Source organism: Haemaphysalis longicornis, unplaced genomic scaffold, assembly GCF_048455015.1.
Source record: "Haemaphysalis longicornis isolate Haplotype H1 unplaced genomic scaffold, Haemaphysalis longicornis Haplotype H1 scaffold_2, whole genome shotgun sequence".
In the NCBI taxonomy this organism is placed as follows: Eukaryota; Metazoa; Arthropoda; class Arachnida; order Ixodida; family Ixodidae; genus Haemaphysalis; species Haemaphysalis longicornis.
Genome location: NW_027526295.1, coordinates 53507870 through 53527082, shown reverse-complemented (window position 1 = coordinate 53527082; position 19213 = coordinate 53507870). Strand labels below are relative to the sequence as shown.

Genomic DNA, 19213 nt, shown 5'->3' with positions numbered 1-19213 from the left:
ATTTAGGTCATCGTCATTATCATCATTATCATCATCATGATTTAGGCCCCTTAAGGTGGGCTTTACTTTTAGCGTTCAACCTACACAAATGGCATGTTAAAGTCAGTTATTTGAAGCTTAATTTGAAAAACTACGCGCAAGAAGCCTTGCCTACATATTTCGCCGTCCCAACTTTTGGTCGACTGCGCCCCCCCCCCCCGAAAAAAATCCCTGGCTATGCGCCTGGTTGTCAATAACAGCCGATAACTTCTTTATAAAAAAATGCACCAAAAGCAAGAAGAAATAAAACAGGTACGTATCTGCTGCGGCGTGCGAATCAAGATAGTGTTGTCATGTGCTGGCCATAACTGTAGTCTGTAACTCTGCAAATCTTTTGAGGATGCGTTATGTTGGGACGCCTTCCCAGTTACCTTCGGACTGCCTGCTAGTCCAACACGCATTATTATTGACAACTACTGCTTCGCGCAGGTGCTATAACTTTCGAATGCGTGTGAAACGTGCTTCTTTGCAAAGCCCGGTGAGTTACGCTTTTGTGACCTATCATTTCTACTGTGCACTTTACAGGGCGAAGCTCCGCTGCTGGTGGTTCCGTACCTAGAGCGCATGACTCGGTCAGAGCTTCACTGCCTTATGTCCACCGGCTTCGCTACTATCTCGGCTGCCCTCTTGCCAGCACTCCAACACCTCAATGTGAGCTGCACCATTCGGCATGGTTCCATGGTGCTAATATCTAAGCCTACAGAAAAACACTAAATATTTCCGGCCACAGGGACACGACAATAAGGGATAAAACGTAAGGGTAACAAAAACTGGGCTTACCTTTTTTTCGAATGCAATATCATCACGTGCGAAGATAGGTTGAGGGGGCATTCATGACATGATCAAGAACACGCGCACTCAATCTTTTGCTCACATCTGAGAGGAGCTAGATCTAAGGAGTACACAGCTACTGAAACCACACAGTCCAGCCACCAATCACGGGGACACCTGTGCCATCCGGAGGAGATACGAAGTTTTTACCCCCCTGTGTCCACCACCTCTTGTATATCAAAGGTGCACACTAAAAAATTTATGACCGCGTGCTTTTACTCCAGTCAGCAAGTGAACCCACCTAGTGTCATTGTGATTTCAATGGCAAAATATCTGAGCAAATGGACGCATTCTTCCTGACGTTTGTGAGTGATTGGATCGCGATGGAGCGCAACCACGACAAGCCGTAATGCAATGGTCTAGAAGGACAAGAAGGAAAAGTAGTAGTGCACGGCTTCAACGGCGCGGGAGCGCTGGACAAAGACTTTGTGGCGGTGGGCGACGAAGTATACGGAGACTGAAGTGGGCACTGTATAAATAAACCATTTATATACTTTACTTTGCGTTTGACATGGTCTTTCAGTGACGAGAGCCGTGGGCATGCACAGGGTAAATGGTTCTCGGTGACCTATATGGCGCTAGTGGAGTTAATCATAGTGAGACACAGCTCTCCTTTGACATGAGGCTTCCACGGTTCTGCAAGCTGGCTTTGATTTTTTTGACGTCTACTTGGCCGTGTAGTGGCTGCCAACTAGGTTCCACACTACGCATCAATGGTGTTAAAGGGGCCCTGAAAGGCATTTTGAGCACACTAAATGAACTAGCGCAATCGTTAGAAAGGGTCGTCAACATCATCTGTGCCAAGTATTACTCTTTTACGCGCAGCGGAAAGCTCACACTTTTGTTGCAAAGTTTGTTGCTTTTTTGTCACCCTTTCCTTCGTGTTTTTGGACGCCGCCATCTTCACATGTCTACATCATCGATTCCCATATGTTCGTCATGAGCTAGACATCCTGCTATTGGGCGGCTTTTTCACGCACTTCCGGCAAAGAGATGAGTCGTCTGCTCAGCATCGGCTCGCCCGCTGATCTGCCAGCGGAGTGCCGGAGTGTTGGACATTTTACGACAAACGAAACAAGTGTAAACGAACGCTTAACCGTTTGTATTGAATGCAACACGGCCATAGCACGACATGGATTTTATGTTACATGAGTACGTACCATAAAGAAAGCCCCGTGACACTTATTTGGTGCAATCGCAGAGAACGCCCTGAGCCGAATGCCAGGGTTTGACGCGTACATTTTATTCAACTTCAAAACAATCCAGAGATGCGTTTCGAACGAACGCAACGTCACAACATGCGTTGCAAGTCTGAACCGCGATTGACAGACGATGGGTTGCCTCCTCCTGCCCGTCGTAAATTCGGCACTCACCTCACACCCGGTTTGCGTGGACGAACAGCAAGTCACAACTCTGGCGCGCAAGCGAGAATGCTTTTAGGCAGGCACACTACACATACCCCATGCGAGGTATAGTCGTACGTCGTTCGAGAAAGATAATCCAGACCATGGGAAGCACTATCCACCCGCAGAAGTACAATGCCGCATTTCATCGCGAAACGAACGCGTCCACAACACACAGGAGGCGATGCACACACACACACAGCTTCGGTCACTGCATTGGCTTAGCTGCAAGCTTCGTTCGGACAATCAGCGATGCTACGACGATACAGAGCTGCGTGAGGACGACGTGCTAACCACTTCACGTATTTAAAAACACAGGGGCAAAGAACTAGGTTAATCGGAAGCAAAAAATATGTCCTCCATTATAGTGCCTGAAATATACTGGCTAGTGTGCCGAGGGCGGCCTCCAGGCGGGCGCCGGGAGCGATGTACGCGGCCGGCTGCAGCTTGGGGCGCTGCCGTGCGGGAGTGTGCGCGTTCGTTCGGCCCGAGCAGATCGCGCGGTTACCTCCGAGCTGCGGCGCAGACGGCAGCGGCAGAACTTTCCATTCCCGCTTGCGACGAAAGCGAGCGAATGCGACGGAAATTCTGTCGCGCGACGAAAATTTGTCCCGACCATTCGACAAAAACGATCGTCGCGCGACAAAGCGACGGAATTCCTGCCACTTTCACTCGCTTTCGTCGCAAGTGCGAACGGGCCTTTATGCGCAATCACATAAAACAAGCTCTTGCTTATCGCCTGAGCATACGGTTTATATCTGACTACGTTACACTGTGCTTGCCAGTGTATTTAAACGATGTCACTAGGTTTGAAACGTACGCGCTCGGCGTGCAGCTTTGTAAACGCAAGCGGCCTCACATACGCACGCTATTTTGCTGCTAATAGAGTTTTAGTACAGCGTTTGTGGCCTTTGCATACGCTAAACGCTAAATTTTTGCATCCCGCTACGTAAACACTGCGAGGGGAGTTTTAGTAGAGCGGTAGAGCGTCTAATCAGTTTTGCGTAGCGACACACTAATGCATACGGCGCCATCTGTCAAATGTTTTCCGAAATGTCTCGCCGGCTCATCTGCTATCGGAGTGCCGGAGTGTTTGGACATTTTACGACTATCCAAACAAGTGCAAACATACGCTTTCCCGTCAGTGTTGAATGCAACACATGCGTGCAGCTTGTCAGAACACGGGTTCTCGCTGATCGAGTGCGGCGTTGGTTAAATTTGCTCTGCGCCTTCCCGTTCATCGCCGCTGATAAAGCGATCCAATCCGGCGCGTTTTGTGCACGGGTTCTGTGTCGGTTTAAAATGTCCTTTTTCACATGCCGCCGGTAGTAGGAATTACAACCGCCGCAAAATAACACCCGGCACCAGCGGGGTCACATCTGAGACCGCGCTTTTTGGATAAACAGTGCGCGGTGCACCAAAGGGAACGAGCGCACGATTCTCCCCGCGCGGCTGCGAATTCGCCGCCGATACCAACGGCAGCTACGTACACCGCGAAAGGGCAAGGCCAGGCCGCACACATGCGGCCAGGTCCTTCGTTCACTTTTCCAGCCTTTAGAGGAGTGTCCATGGGATCAACAAAGATGAAAAAGCCGAAAGAGCTGGCCCGTAGCAGACGGCAGTCTGTGGGAGCGCAATAGCGGAAGTTCGTCACCGCTGAGGAGCGGAGCATCATGGGAGGGGAGGCCAACAGCGAAGAAACAGTTGAAAGGAGGAGGAAATACGGCGCGACGATAGTGCGCGGTTTTTGATTTACGATTTCTCAGCTAATACTCATCGCTTTAACAAAATTCTTGCAGGAGGAGATTGCTAATACATTGCTTTATTTGGTTACATGTACATCCATGCATCGGCGGAAGGCATTTCAGGACCCCTTTAAACAGGTGCGAAATACCCGAACACATGCAGGAATGCCACCGACAGCACCCGAACGTATGTTACCCGAGCAACGCCACCGGTTCAGTCTGTACGCCTAGTTGGGCTGCTCATCCGTAGTTCCCCGCGCACCGGAGGACACTGCCCAAGCTAGGAGTACGTAAAAGGACTAACGAGTTGGGAACAGGAAAGAGAGAGATCAGGCTTTATTCTGCAGCTCAAGTCCGAGCCGCGGAATTATTAGTCCTCGGAGGAATGGGGTGTCCCACGGTCCTCCGACGGTGGCTTGGCGGAGGTGCACAAAGAGTTTCAATGTGGGCAGCCAAGAGGGACCACAGGGCTGCCCGTAGGTTTTTGGCGGGAGAGGCCCAACGAGTCTACGATTGATTGATTGTAGGGTTTAACGTGCCGACGCAACGCAGGCCATGAGGCGCACCGTAGTGGAGGGCTCCGGATTAATTTTAACAACCTGGGTATCCTTAACGTGCGCCAAAATCTTGTACACACGGGCGTTTTTACTTTTCGCCTCCATCAGAAAAGCGGCCGCCGGGGCCGGGAATTGAACCCGCATCCTCGTGCTCAGCAGCGCAACGCCTTAGCGATTGAGCCAGACCACGAGTAGGGAATATCAGGGGGGAAGGGGTTGGACGCAAGAACTAGGGAAGGCGAGGTCGCCTGTACACAGCGCATATGTATGTTCATTGTCCGGATAGCAACCACATACCTGACAGTGCGGACCGTCTCGTTACTTCTCTATGTAGTGAAGCAACAGATCACAGGGTATGAACAATGTGTGCGCCTGTCTAATATATGTAGCGCATCTTCGTGACATGAATTTAGATGGGGAGGGAAGTACCATTCTTGCTGTTCGGAGGTTGCCGATGTTCGCGGTAACTTTTGTGATGCATTCCTCTATCCTCTTTTGGATTGTATTCCTCGGGCCACAGCTCAGGGCTGCCCGGGAAATGAGCGTCTCAGGCTAGACCATGGGCTCGTTCATTACCCTTTATGCCTTGGTGGCCAGGGATCCATTCGAGGAAAACTTGAGGTGGGGATAAGCATGTTGTCAGGCTAGTGTGGACACGGGATGGAATGTCATTCGAGGCGAAGCTTCGTAGTGCTCCCTGACTGTCCGTGCAGTCTGTAATGTGTGTGGTTAGATGCTGGTGAAGTATAATGACTTCTGCGATGGTTTGAGTCTCTGCAGCTGTGGGCGATGGGGTGTTGACGTGATGCCGTACGTGAACTTTGCAGGGGCCAACCGATGCCGTAGTCGTTGTAAAGTCCACAATAAGGGCGTCCGTGTAGTACGTGTCATAAATTGGTTAGGGCAGGTGTTGAGCGCGAGATGCTCTACGTTCTTGATCTGTGGCTCGACTCATGTGTTTTGGTATGGGTAGCACAGTGATTATTGGTATGCTCTCCCAGGGTGGCGGCAGGAGAGTGATGGATGGGAGGTGGTCGGTGGGGGGATACCCGAAGGAGCGAATAATTTCCCACCCTTGCATTGAAGTTGTTATTCGGTGGTGATGAGCTTCACGATAAACTGAGGCTTGTTCTTCGAGAGTGTTGTGGAGGGCAGCGTCATTATTAAGGTCGTGCGGGGCGTAGAGAGGCACTCCCATTTCTATGCGGACGCATTTTCTGATGGATGTTTTAATTTTGTTGGCTTGTGTCTTGGTAAGGCGCTGAAAACGGTATGCATACATGACGCGTGAGAACACGAGGGCTTCGACTACTTTGCGTAATTCGTGTTCTTGGAGGCCTTGATGGTGTCGCGTCATGCGGCGGAGCAATTGGTGAATATGGTTAATTTGAGCAATGATGAATTTGACCCATTCTGTACTTTTAGCATCTTGTTGTAGGATGAAGCCCAGCATCTTGATGTGGCTACGGTGAGGGACGGATAAGTTGTTTACTGTAATGTGTTCAGGTTTCGATATTGGTTGTTTTTCTTGGTTCTGTTGTCCAATACAACTACATATTCTGATTTCTCGTTTGAGCAGGTGAGTCCGACATCGTGGGCGTGCCCGCTGATGATATCGAGGCCCTGTTGTAACGTGTATTCCTGCTCGCCATGCCTAGCCTTTGTACACCAGAGTGCGACGTTGTCAGCGTATATGGCGTGTTGAAGATTTGGTATAACGTTGAGTTTGGCGAAGAGATTCTTCATCACCAGATTGAAGAGCTTTGGTGATAATATGGATCCTTGTGGTGTGCCCCTATGAAGTGGGTAAGACCGAGAGGGTTCCCCATCGGGTCCCAAGATGCAGATGGTTGGGTCTGTGAAAAATGTTTTAACGTAATTGAAAATATGCATACCCGGTCTAGTTTTCTTGAGGCTGAGAAGTATCGCGTCATGCACCACATTGTCAAAAGCTTTTTTATATCTACTCCTACCATGGTGCGTAATTGGGCTGCACTGGACTGTGCATACCCGTCCTCATGAGTGCGCTTGCCAATGTCCTGTGTGCTCACATGCTTTCGAAATCCCACCATTGTTGCTAGTAGGTGGCCGTTGTTTTCCAGGTGCCATTCCAGTCTAGCGAGCACCACCTTCTCCATACGTTTTCGAACCCACAATGTCATGAAGCTCAGATAGGGCGGAGGTTGTAGGGTGTGTTGGGTGGTTTTCCTGATTTGGGGATGAGGGCAACATGACTTTTCCATTCGGGGATGGGTTTCCTGATCTCCAAGCCCGATTTACATGGTCGAGAAGTTCTGCAAATTTCCTGTCAGGCAGGTTGCGGATCATTCCGCGTGTAATTTTATGGGGGCCCCGGGGCCATGTTGTGAGTGAATTGATGCAGTGCTATGTTTAGTTGTCCAGGTGAAAAGTCCGAGTTCATTCCTTCATCCTCATCTTCTGGGGCTGATTCTGTGTAAATGATGTCGATGCGTGCCATACTACAAGAGGGGTAGAGTGTGTTACGGATCTGTTCTGTGATATCATGTGGTGTGCCTCCCATCGGCAAGTGAAGCCGTTGGACGGTGTATTTTGGTTTTTGTTGTCCCAGTAGTGTGCGAAACAGTCGCCAGACCCTCGCCATATGAAGCTTGCCGTTGCGCCCATTGCATACTTGGAGCCAATTCTGTGTGGATAACTTGGGTATTCTCTTGGGCTTCGTGATTGAGGCAGTAACGACCTTATTTGAGGAGGCCGTTATGATTGTCACGTTTCCAGCATTTGAAACTAGCACGGTGATTTCTCTAGAAGGTAAGAAGACGTTGGTCAACGTACGCATAGTATTCGGTGCGGGCTATTCTTTTGGGGTGTTTTAGTACCACTGTCAAGATTACGTCGCTCCATTCAGCAAGGGGAATGCCGCTTGTGCCAATTTCTTGCAGGTGTTTACGGACGTTCGGCCAGTTCGTTATACTTGTTGTGGGCCTGTTTGATCGGTTTCTTTTTGATGACCGGGTGAGAAGGACACTTTTTTGGATAATTTTGTGGTCGCTCCCGAGATTTTTCTTGGTGTTGCCCCAGGCGGCGATTAGCGGACCTCGAATCCAGGTAAGATCACGATTTGTGTCAGCCTCCTGATTGAAGCAGAGCCTCGTTGGAGATGTGGTATCATTCATAGTGGTCAATTGAAGGAGGCTGGTATATTCTTCCAATTTACACACTAAAGGGGATGTTCTAATGTAGCTCCAGGTTGGATGAGAAGAGTAGAAATCTTCAAGCAATAAGAGTATGGTTCAGCTACGAGTTGCATTATACATCCCATGAAAGGCGGGCAGCGTGGCGGTTGTTTGTTTGGGCGGCCAATAGCAGTTTACAATAGTGCTGTTATGATCGTCAACCATCGTAGTTGTAGCTCCGTGCTCCTTTTCAGAGGTATTAGGATGCGTCGTGTCCAGCGGGATGGTGGAGAGCGTGTTGTCTACGCAGGCAATAGTCATGGTAGGCGGCGTAAATACCGGTTGCCTCCCTTTCCCATTCGGGATAGTTCCTGGATGAACGTAGCTATCATTTCCCGGGAGGAAACAGTCTGTGTTCGTTTCTTGTAAGGTAATAATATCCGGTTTGTTGTTGGTGATGAGCATGAGTTGGGCTTTCTATTGAGCATATTGGGTTTAACGTACGTAGCTTGAGAAGGGGGGGTTTAATAATTGGGAGAGGAGGGGGGGGCTTAGCTGGGCTGCTCACATGTGGTGGATCGTGCATGTCTTGTAGCGGATCTCGATGGGGCTGGGAAGGCGACGTCGCATGGACAATGGAGCGAGCCTGTTGGGAGAGCTCCATGTGAACCTTGTTCTGCCTATGCCTCTTGGTTTGTGGATAAAGCTTGCTCGATGTGCCCGGACGGCGGTTACGGCTACGGCTGCGGTGTTTTGAATGATCCCGGCTCTTGCTCTGTTCGTGTGACCTGGACAGAAGGTCAAAGCGGTTGCTTGTAGGGAGCGGTGGCCTTGGAACAAGAGACGTGCTTCGACTGTCGTTTTCTTGGCAACGTCCTAAGCTCACTTCTCGAAGGAAGCTCTTCCCTTGGGCTCTCTACACTATTCTTCAGCTCTCATGCCACCAGCTCTATTGAGGTAGCAACGGTAACATATTGCAGACACGCCACATCCATTGCACGCGCTATAATAAACCCGCATATAACTTACAGCCAAGCCAACGACGCCAAGTTAATGCATCGCGATCTTCATTTCCCTTGCAACAGGAAGAAACTAAAGTTGCCTTCAAATCAATCCCGAACACTTCAAATTCAGCAAGCTTCCCGCGGTGCGCACGCGCTTCGATAATTCGTTCTTAATGTTTGCTTCCTGCAGCTCAGCTTGGTGGACGTGATGATTTCTCCGCTACTGTCGACGCTGGCGGCCATCGCGTCCTCGAAGCTGCTCTACCCGGAGACGGAGGACTCTGCCACAGCGCAGAAAAACCTCGAGGAGTACAAAAGGTACAGCACAGAGTTCCTGCCGTTTGTAACGAGTCTGTAGCCTTGTCACTAACGTTTTCAGGTTAATGCGAATGCTTAAAGAGGAAAGGCCGGTGTGATCAGTCTCAAGCCAGGCCACATGACCAGGTTCTGTGGTAGGAGGGGCAGAGAGCGGAGCAACACACTCTAACGTCCGCTGCGAAAAAGTAGTTATGCGGAGACCAACGTGACGCTCGGGTGACCACATTCGTACCAATGAGTCCGGCTGGAGCTTCTGGCGAACATGGCTGATAAACACGAACTACTGGTAGGCTCTGTGTGCTGTTGAGGAGTGTTTCAATGATGAGACGTGAGAGATCTGGTCGTACAGTGCGCAACACAGTTTCCATACCAGCAAATTACACTGCAATTGGGTACGTCTGCAAACTGCCGAAACAAACGTTTTACAAAAATGTTGGAGACAACAGCTGTGGACTTAGACATCAAAACAACCCCGTAGTTGTCTTTAAATCCCTCCAAGCGAGGCAGGATAAGACATCAAAATACGAAAACTGCGTTGCAGACAAGTATGTTGTCATCTGTACAGTAGTGTCACTGGCATACTAGCTAGGTGAAAAAGCAGCATGGGACACCGCCTTTGGAATCATTTAAAGAAGCAGTGAAAGTTGTATGTTGTTTTAATAATGAGGCTACGCACATTTAGGTTGAAAAGCTTAAAGTTTGGTGCATGAGACCGTCAGTCATTGCTTGTGATGGTCAACCGGTTCTCTTTATGATAACTTTTTGCTGTCATCTCAAAAATACCGGACGTTGTCCACAAACACATGATCGTGGTGCAGCCGGGATTTCTCGAAACTTTTATTACCTTGGCAGAATTCTGCCAAAGATTCGTTGTCTTTAACCTTCTGTTCTGCTACACCGCGTTTGCACCTCTTTGTTTGCTTCTGTTCCTTCGTCTTATGGCGCGAATTACATCAGCAAAAAAACTACCACATACCACAGCTTCCCTAAAATGAGGGCTCTGCTGGGATAGTGTGCCACTGTCATGACTTATTCGCATTAAGGTGTCACCCGACACGAACTAATCTGAAACTTTTACTTCTCCAATTCCAAGTTTTGTGAACATTGTGAAGGGACACATTCCCCCAGAAAACATTCGATCATTGGCCAATTCCCCAAGTATGTATGCGCCACTCAAGAGCAATATACACCCCAACATTCGTTCTGTGCTGGCAACGTGCGTAGATTGCAAAGATGGTGGGACATTTGTTTGCTAATGTGTAGACGCGGGCTCAAATCCTATCAGATAACATGTGTTTGTTTAATTATTCAGTTTTTGCTGCGGAGGACGTTTACTTAACCGGACAACAGCTGCTGCTACTACGGCGCTGCAAGAATGCTGCAATTAAGGTCCTCTCCATGATAGAATGGCTGCGGCTTTAGGGAGAGTCAAATTAACTGTATTAAATACGGGAGACACTGCACTGCGTCTGCAACATTCTCCGGACAAGGTAGCTCCAGACTAATGTCTACCTCCGATTTGTCAATAAGCTGAGAACGTTCAAAAAGAAGGCCAAGCATAAGAAGGAGGTCAGGATGGCAGGGCGGCAGCTCATAAACCAATGGTATAAAAGCTCTTGCTTCAGCAACGTCAAGGTCGCGGGATGGGAGCGGACGTGAGAGTTTTTTTGCGTGATGCAGCTATTCCCCCTTATCACAGATACGTTCGCACCTCTATGGATTAGCGCCTGGGCAGGAACTCCATCGACAAAAGTGTCAAGAAGCTCGTAGCTTACCAGTGAAGATGACTAATTGAGCAAAGCGGCCGGAATGCCAAGTTTTGAAGTTCTTGGCTGACGACGGCTTGAATCAAGAAATTGTGATTAGCTGTCTCGCCTTGGTGTCTGGAGCTTGGATTGTAACATAGCCATGATTTCTTCGTAGATTGGTCGTGCAAGAATCTCAGAAGGGCCAGTGTAAGCCCGCTGCGGAATTCTCGTTTTGTTTACCGGCGGGACGCGAAGTTGGAAGCCGCGAGTGCATGCCTCGCGTTCCTTCCTTTTGTGCGGCGAGAGGAGGGGGTGCTTTCCCGAGAACCTTTGGTGCGCTGGTATGCGGTCAGCTCTTCCCGCGGGTCGCACGGCGGCCGCCCTTGGCCTCGGGAGGGGATTAGCCCCGACTCCCTCATTGTGCCGGGGAGCGCCCGTGGACAAAGGCGACGCGGCGAGACGTTAAGACGTTACTGTAAGGCGTTAGCCTAGACCGCTCTAAGCCGTCCGGCTTTGGCGTTTGAGCAGATACCGCCCGTTCAACCTAGTGGGGTGACTACTCCTCACGGTATGCGACTTTGTGTAGCCGAGGCCTTGCCTTGGCTCAGCGGTGGCAATAACGTTCGCGGGAAGCTGACTAGGAGTTGGATGAGAGAGATTATCGGGTCATGTGACCGCGGGGGTGACATGTTTACGATTGGTTAGTTCTTTTGTGTGTGTGTGTGTGTTTTATTTGTTTGTAGTGGACCAATCGGGGCTTTGAGAGCTGATGTCACCCTGATGTCAGCCCGGATATCCGCCTGACATCATGTGCTCTCTCGCACCAGCAGGGGCGCTGCCCAAATCCTATAAATGCTAGGAACCCCATTACCGGGGGTCGGATTTTACTTCTTGCAGGCGCTTCGCGCCATCGGCTGTGCCGAGCGTCCTTTTAAGATCCACCACTTGGGTCCATTCTCGTTTGTAGGTACCCTGTACCTTCGGCTATGCCGAGAGTTGTAACGAGTTACCCCACTTTATGCAAATATTGTAAATTTCTCTTGTAAATAGTACTGCCCATAAACTCCAAGTTATATCGTACCCAAGCCGTCGTCTGCCGGCTGCCGGAGACCAGCAACCACCGAACCCATCGACTCCTCGACAGCCGCCTCCGGCGGCTTAACAGATCGTCGGCCGCACCGGCGAACATCTCGTCTGGTCCTCATCGGCTGACGGCAGTACCAGCGGATCCACCTTTGGAGGAGGAGTGCGAAGGAAAACTTTTCTGCCAGTTTGGCCGACGTTATGTCACCAGAGCCATACATCTTCGCCTTATCCTATGGATATTCCAAAACGGGGTACTGTTCTCAGCAATACGAAGGATTTTCGCCCGCTCGAAACGCCAGCACTCCGGAATGACAGCATCGATGCTTCAGTAGTTACTATCAAAGCGAAAGCGTCGCCCACAGTGCCTCTTAAAGGGACACTGAAGTGAATTTGTCAAGCTCCCGTTTTTGCTTGCACTGTGTAGACTGGCTCAAATTAACACACTATTCATCGTTTATCCGGTTGACAAATCGGTAATTATTTTACAAAGCGCGAAAGAAGAAAAACTACTATGCGCGGTTTGCGGCGGCCGCACCAACTAAAGGCTGTGACGTCAGGAGGGGGGGGGGGCACCGTGATTGGACGATGCCCAAGGTTAGCAATCAAAAGTTTCGGTTTCGGTTTCGGTTCTGTAAAACAACATGCTTGACATCTGATGGCGTTGTTGGATGGGCATTCTCGATTTCTCAATTATCGTCGTACCGCGCTTCTGCCATGTTGTCGGCTGTCAAATGTCTAAGATAAACCTCCCAGGGCGGCTTGGAATCGTAGAAATCACTAGACGAGGCCTACGCAGTGGATGAACGCCCCCCGCGTCACCGCAGACTCTCAAATGCCATGCGCTTTTCCCGCATATTCGGAGCTTGCCTCACTCATGTCTGTTCGTAAAAAGCTAGTTCGCACCAGGCCAAGGGTGTGCTGATTCAGGCCTGGGCCCACTGCCCGCAAGCAGTCGGTGCTTGTGGCAACAGCACGCCAACGAGAACTCGCTAGCGCGTCATTGTCAGTATGCGCGCGTTCTGCGATCTCGCTCGTGGAGCAGTGAACGTTACGGCCCAAAAATGGTGAACCCAGTTCAGAAAAGATCGGCCGCATACGAAAAAATCAACTTAAAAAAAAAACACATCTACCCTCGGGGATTCCAACTTGCGACTTTCAAAACTAATTCCAGCGCCTCAGACCGCTAGGCCACGAGCCGGCGCTGGCCAGTTTGGAGATATAAGGTTTATAATGTATGACCAGTTTACACTTTTATTTATTTTAAGCATTTTAAGTACTTTATGTGACTATTTGTTGTATATCACTCCTGCAGTAAGTGTCCCCCAAACTTCCACAATATCTCACGTCTAGCAATTGCATTTCTTTGACGGAAAAGCGTTCGCAGATGTGCGGTCGTGCTGCTGACCGCTGTGCTTGTTTACCCAGCGCAAAAAGTGCTTCCTGCTCCCTAGTTTTGCGCTGTACGGTAAAAGTTTCAGGTGATTTTATTTTCTTAGTACCTATATTGACTTCGGTGACTCTTCTCCCGCCTTCAATTGGCCTTAGATTTTCCTACTAGCGTAAAGTCAGCGAAGCGTCGCATGTGCACTTGTGCAGCGCTTGTGTGGAGCGACCCGTACTCTGAGTTTGACACAGTGTACAAACTAACAAAGTAAGGAAAGGCACATTCTTTCATTCACAACGGTGTTGTGGCTTAGTTTCAATTGAGCGAGCGAATAGCGACGACCCGTCGGCGGCCGGCGGACGAAACGCTGGGCCGACTGACTCGATCGGTAGGTCGGCTGGTCGGCGAACCGTGCAGTAGCGCAGCCATTTTCCAGCTCATCTCCTGCTGACGTCACACGAAAACGCCACAGAAAATGGGCGAGCGTAAAGAGAGGAGGACAGCATTTTCGAATTGATTTTTCTACTAAATAAATTCGCGTAAACGCGGCTAGAGTGCTCGAAACAATGCCTACGGACTCCGAACTACAATTTGCGCTAGTAATCCCGCAATGTTTACAAATCACTTCAGTGTCCCTTTAAAACTCGCGCAATCGTTGCATGGTCAACCCTTTACCTCTTTCTCTGCTGAGAAGCTGTCCACACAATCGTTCCCAAAAATCAAAAAGTTTCCAGCTTTGTCTGATAGCCCATATCACTTTTTTAAGCGGCATTCTAAGCGAAATTCGCAACCATGCTTTAATCTTTACCTTTTTTCTTGTCACCTGGAAGTGTATACATTGCTGTGTAGTAGCTGTAGCAAAGTGGATGTTTGTACATGCATGTGTGGCACAGGCGTATTTATTTTATTCTTTTTTTATAAAGAGACCACAGTTAATATATCTTCCTGAGTGACCATGTCCATGTCCGGCTTAATCACAAAAAGATCCGGCATGCAATCCGCCGAACGCAGTCCGAACGAGACCTCTGTCGAGGCTTTGGCAACCCGTATGGTCACCCTGGTCGCCATCGTTCCCGCCATCGGCTACACCTTGGTGGCCTTCCACACGGCCGCAGCCTTCGTGAACGACGTGTTTGCTGGCCTCGGCAGGCTTGTGTCTGTCGCAGAGTTCACGCCCCACGTGAGTGTCTAATGCCCCGACAAGGGTCACGATGACCCTTGTATGCAGGCGCATCTTCAGCGCCCAGGTTCTTTTACAATAACCCCGTAGTCACGGTCATCTCTTGCAAGCAATTCAAGTGCAGTGGGCACTTAGGGGATAAAGTCATGCAAGTATTTGCGCAGTAGCTCAGTAGTCAAGGTAGTCTGATTCACACTACAAGGTGTAAGGGTCCAAACTACACTTCATAATTTACGAGTTACCTGTTCTGTGCTGTTATCAAAGTTGGCACAAGCTCCATACCTCTGCAAAATTTCTAGCGGCCATTTCATGTAGGTCTTCGTTTCACCGACAATGTGTGAACTGTTTTCTGCTAATAACCCCTTATGGGTAGTTGGTACAGGCGGCATACCCGTGCTGAATGCACAGCTCTTTTCTGGTGGTGTTTTGTGCAGTATGCGTTAAAAAAATGGCAATTTAAGCTGGCTGACATCTGAACACCGAATTTGGAACTATCTAATCGGCTTTCAATTTTTGGTAGCTCAACTTACGTTGGCTCCACAATATCATAACCATTTTACAAAAACCCTAATTTTCAAGGCAGCTAAAAGTAAAGCAGGTTTACGCCAACTTGTGAGTTAATTAAGAGACAAATAGCAGAGGCGGTTGAAGAATGGAACCAACAACTAAAATTTCTCGGCTTTATTTCAGAAAATGCAGACAAAAGTCGGCGTTTTAGGTGGTAAGGAACGTGGAAACATTTCATTTCCTGCTTTATTTTTCGTGGTGAGAAGGGCCGTCTCTTACCACCACGTGCCGCATAAAAATTAGCCTTTGAAAGTCGCGGCTTTAACGTCAGAGCTTATGTGTTAAGCATAAATTTAGGAAGAAAAGAGGCGGACCTCCCCATGGCACCACTGACCATCGGGCTCACCTCCGCTGTCTATTAATGATAAAAACCAGGCCGCACGGCGACTGGGCGTACGAGCGCGCGAGGGCACACACCCTGCAGCCTGGGCGTTGGGGTCGGTAGGCGAAGAGGAAGCAGGGCGTGGAATTTCCAGATGGCTTTGGGGGTATCTTCGGGGTCCCCGCAGCGTGGGCAAGCGGCGGTGTCAAAAAGGGATGGGGATATGTGTGAGGATGGCTGGAGTGGGGAGGGAGTGCGTTTGGATTAGTCTCCGGAATGCTGATTCTACACGGGATAACAAGCGGGGAGGGGGGAAAGGGTGGTGCGGGAAAGCCTGTGATTGAGGGTGAAATCACGGAAGTTGAGTAATAGCTATAGATAAGGTTGGGGTAGGGATGCGGACAAAGGGCTCCCTTTAGGGTACCAGTCTATCAAAGCTCGGGCCGCCTCGTACGCTGTCTCCGCGCCGCCGAAGCCCATATGGCCAGGAGTCTACAATAAAAAGACGCTGCGCTCAGGTGGCGGCTGTAAGCAGGGAATCTTGTGGGCGAAGGGCGAAGTGATGCCCTTGCAGAAATTTCTAACGGACATTTTCGGATCCACGCTAAAGACGCGTAAGATCACTAATAAGAGGACAACTAATGACAGCCCCTCAGATAATGCACTCAAACGCTGAAAAGCCTCAGCTTGTCTAATATTGTGTTGAGCTTATTCGGATTTTTGCAATTTTCTTCACTGTGCAAAAGGCAGTGATTGTTGCATAGTTTTTGGCAAGTGGTGTTATCTTTTACCAACGAGTCACAAATATGACCGATCACGTAGGTTTCCAAAATGCTTGCGTTTCTGCCCTCCCCATTACGCAACAGCTTAATATGTGTCTGGAACATTCTCCTCTTTTGTTTTTTTGTATACACTCAAAACAATTGTTTAGAAGCTATAGAGAATTTCAGTCTGTGTGCTGGATCAATCTTGTAATCTATGTAATCTATGGCGGGATTCTCAGGTTGTCTGCGTTTCAAAGATGTCCATTTCACACACTTCCCCCGCGCAGTTCAGACGGAACGCACTTGCATTCGATCGCCCGACCTCGGGGTGCACAGGCCACAGAGTTTCCCACTAGCTTACCTAGAGTAGAATCTGAAGATACTGTAAAAGTGATTCTGCCAAAGCGCTCCATGTCTCCGTAGGTGCCGCCATAGCCTGTATTTCGGCCAGAACTTCGGCGTGGCATGGCTGGCAACGACTTTGCAGGGACGCAAATTAAGTTTTTGTTTAAAAAAGTGCTGCCAAACGTCCCGCCATTAACAAATTTCAATTTGTATAAAATACTGTTGAGCGCTTAGGTTGAGAAATGAACGTTAGGGTTAGAAAAGAAAAAAAGCAGGAGTTATGCATATGGCTCCCGCCGCCAGTTACACTGGGCCGTCCCGGATATACTTTAAAATTATTCCATACTCCAAACTAGATATTGCTTTCCTCGTATTTTGTAATATTTAGCTGAAAATAAATTAATTGCCTCACTTCTGTGTCTTTGCTTCGTCTCAAAACTGTAATATTTTTCGTATGCTATGGGCTTTGGCAGGCGAAGCAGATGCAACAGCTAGAGATGCACAAGTGATGTCGTCGCGTTGTATTTATTTCTTTTGTCCAAGCACATGTAAATAAACCTGTAGGCGAATCCTATTACCTCAAGTAAGCCTTCAAGCACGCGTGTAAAGCATTGTAAAATTGCATAAATGCTTTGAATGGTAAATACATGCCGGCTTGTCGAGTTGCCACGTATGTTGCCTCATTGCGTCTGCCTAAGGCAGTGCATGCATGCTTCAAGGCGTAGCCATACGCAGCGTCGGCGACGAGCGATGCGAAAATTATAACTCAATGGGTAAAGGAAAGGTATGGGCTGGGCAGCAGCGACAAGCGAAAATAATTTATAGATAGCCCGCCGGCGCCCTTGCTATCACTCGCATTTTGCTGGCCAGAAGCAGCCCACACGGGAGCGACAGCTACAATACAGAGAGCTGCAGCGACGAGCGACAATGGCGGCGGGCATTAGTGCCAGTATATTATTTTTTTCGCTTGTCGCTGTCGCCCACACGATCTGTTTGTTTTAACATTTGAGTTGAGTTTTCCGCGTCGCCTGTCGCCGTTGCTGCATGTGGTCACACCTTCATCCTAAGAAACTCCCCGCTAACGCGAACACATGTTAAGGGTTAATCACGCTGTTATTTGGACATATTTGTGAAAGCCATTTAATGCTAGCAAGGCGCATGCCCGGAAGGGAAAGGTATGCCGAAAACAGAACTAACAAACACTTCAGAGACGATAAGCCTAACCCATAGCACTTTGCGCTAGCCACTTACTGCCAATCTGATTCTCCCGGTACCCACAATTCCCATGGCGGCATGCGATTGCAGCGACAGCTTCCACTCTAGGTAATATTGAGAACCTATATGGCACAGGCGAATGCGAAATATAATTCGTGACGCAGAAAGGGCAACCTCTATGCAGCGATATTTGATGGAAAAGTTATCGCGGCGGCCGCCAAAGGATCAACGCGCCGCGCAGTTTTCGTCGAGCCCAACATCCACGCAACTTGCAGTGACGAACGCCGCCGACCTGCGAGCTGCCTGCGTCAAGGTTACCAGATGCTAAATCCAGAGCAAGATGCGCGTAATTATATCCCTGCTTAAATAAAAAGTATCTATTGACTATTAAAAATTGATATGAACGGCCTAAATAATGTTTATTTACTTGTCAGGGCGCTGTTTTTTTAAAAAGTAGCGTCATTGTTCCCGCATACATATTACCAAATGGCAAAAATGAGTGACGCTGTTCGTGTTGTTCGTTTGATTGCAAGCTTTGCAGCTACTTTTAGTTTTGTGCGCTGAACTTCGCTGCAGTCCCCATATAGTCTTCCGTTTCGGCTACAATTTTACCCACCGCGCTGCTTTGGCACTTTCTGGCAGTTTTCTTGACGTGGGCTTCACGAGAAAGAAGCCGTATTGGCGGTGAGATGTTTGAGTGGCGCCCCCTGGATCTGACGTCAGCTTAAGGACTCGCGCCGCTGTCGTCTGCTACACTTGCGCCGCTGTGGTGCGCTTGTAAGGGACAGCAAAGCATAAGCTAAATATCGCCCGCTTCGATCTTTTAGGGCATGAAAAAGCGTATTTCCGGTAATTCAGTTATTATTCCAGCTTCTGACAACTCTGTATAAATACACAGACCAACTTGCTTCAGAGCATCGATCAGATAATCGTGCGTAACTCGTCTTTTCTACCTTATTTGCGAGGTTCAGGGCTCAGAGCTCCTCGATAGGCATACAAAATGCGTAGGCTCCCCTAAAGTATTTCCGAGATGTTCTTATGAAGACTCAACAGTGTAATGCTACTCACCAAGCGGCGCGTCCATACATGCGCATCGCAAAGCAGGAAACAAAGCGGTTGTTGATGATTGCAGGGTTTAACGCGGCGACGCAACGCAGGCGATGAGGCGCGCCGTAGTGGCGGGCTCCGGATTAATTTGGACCACCTGGGGATCTTTAACGTGCGCCGAAATCTCGTACACACGGGCGTTTTTGCTTTTCGCCACCATCAGAAAAGCGGCCGCCGCGGCCGGGAATCGAGGCCAGGGCCTCGTGCTCAGCAGCGCAACGCCTTAGCCACTGAGCCACCGTGGCGGGTTAAGCGGTTGTCGTCTATTTATTTCGTTGTTGTTGACTTGTATCAGGTAAATGTTTTTTCTATGCCCAACGAATTAATTTTCCTGCACCGTCACACATATCTTATTAGGAGGTTTGTGGAGGTTTGAGAGGCGCACATAGTTTGTGTGGATATTTTCTTCAGGCTGTAAGGCATGCACTACCTTCTTCAGAAAT

The 19213-nt window shown here is 49.1% G+C and overlaps 1 protein-coding gene across 1 annotated transcript in view; it reads left to right on the top strand.

Annotated features, from left to right (window-relative positions):
* The window catches only part of LOC144167973 (sodium/nucleoside cotransporter 1-like), a 70031-nt gene that overhangs the window by 34171 nt on the left and 16647 nt on the right, over positions 1 to 19213 (top strand). The window contains exons 8-10 of the mRNA XM_077697082.1: positions 565 to 690; positions 8925 to 9052; positions 14282 to 14450. Of these exons, the coding sequence (XP_077553208.1) occupies positions 565 to 690; positions 8925 to 9052; positions 14282 to 14450 (423 nt within the window). The remainder of the gene's footprint in view (positions 1 to 564; positions 691 to 8924; positions 9053 to 14281; positions 14451 to 19213) is intronic.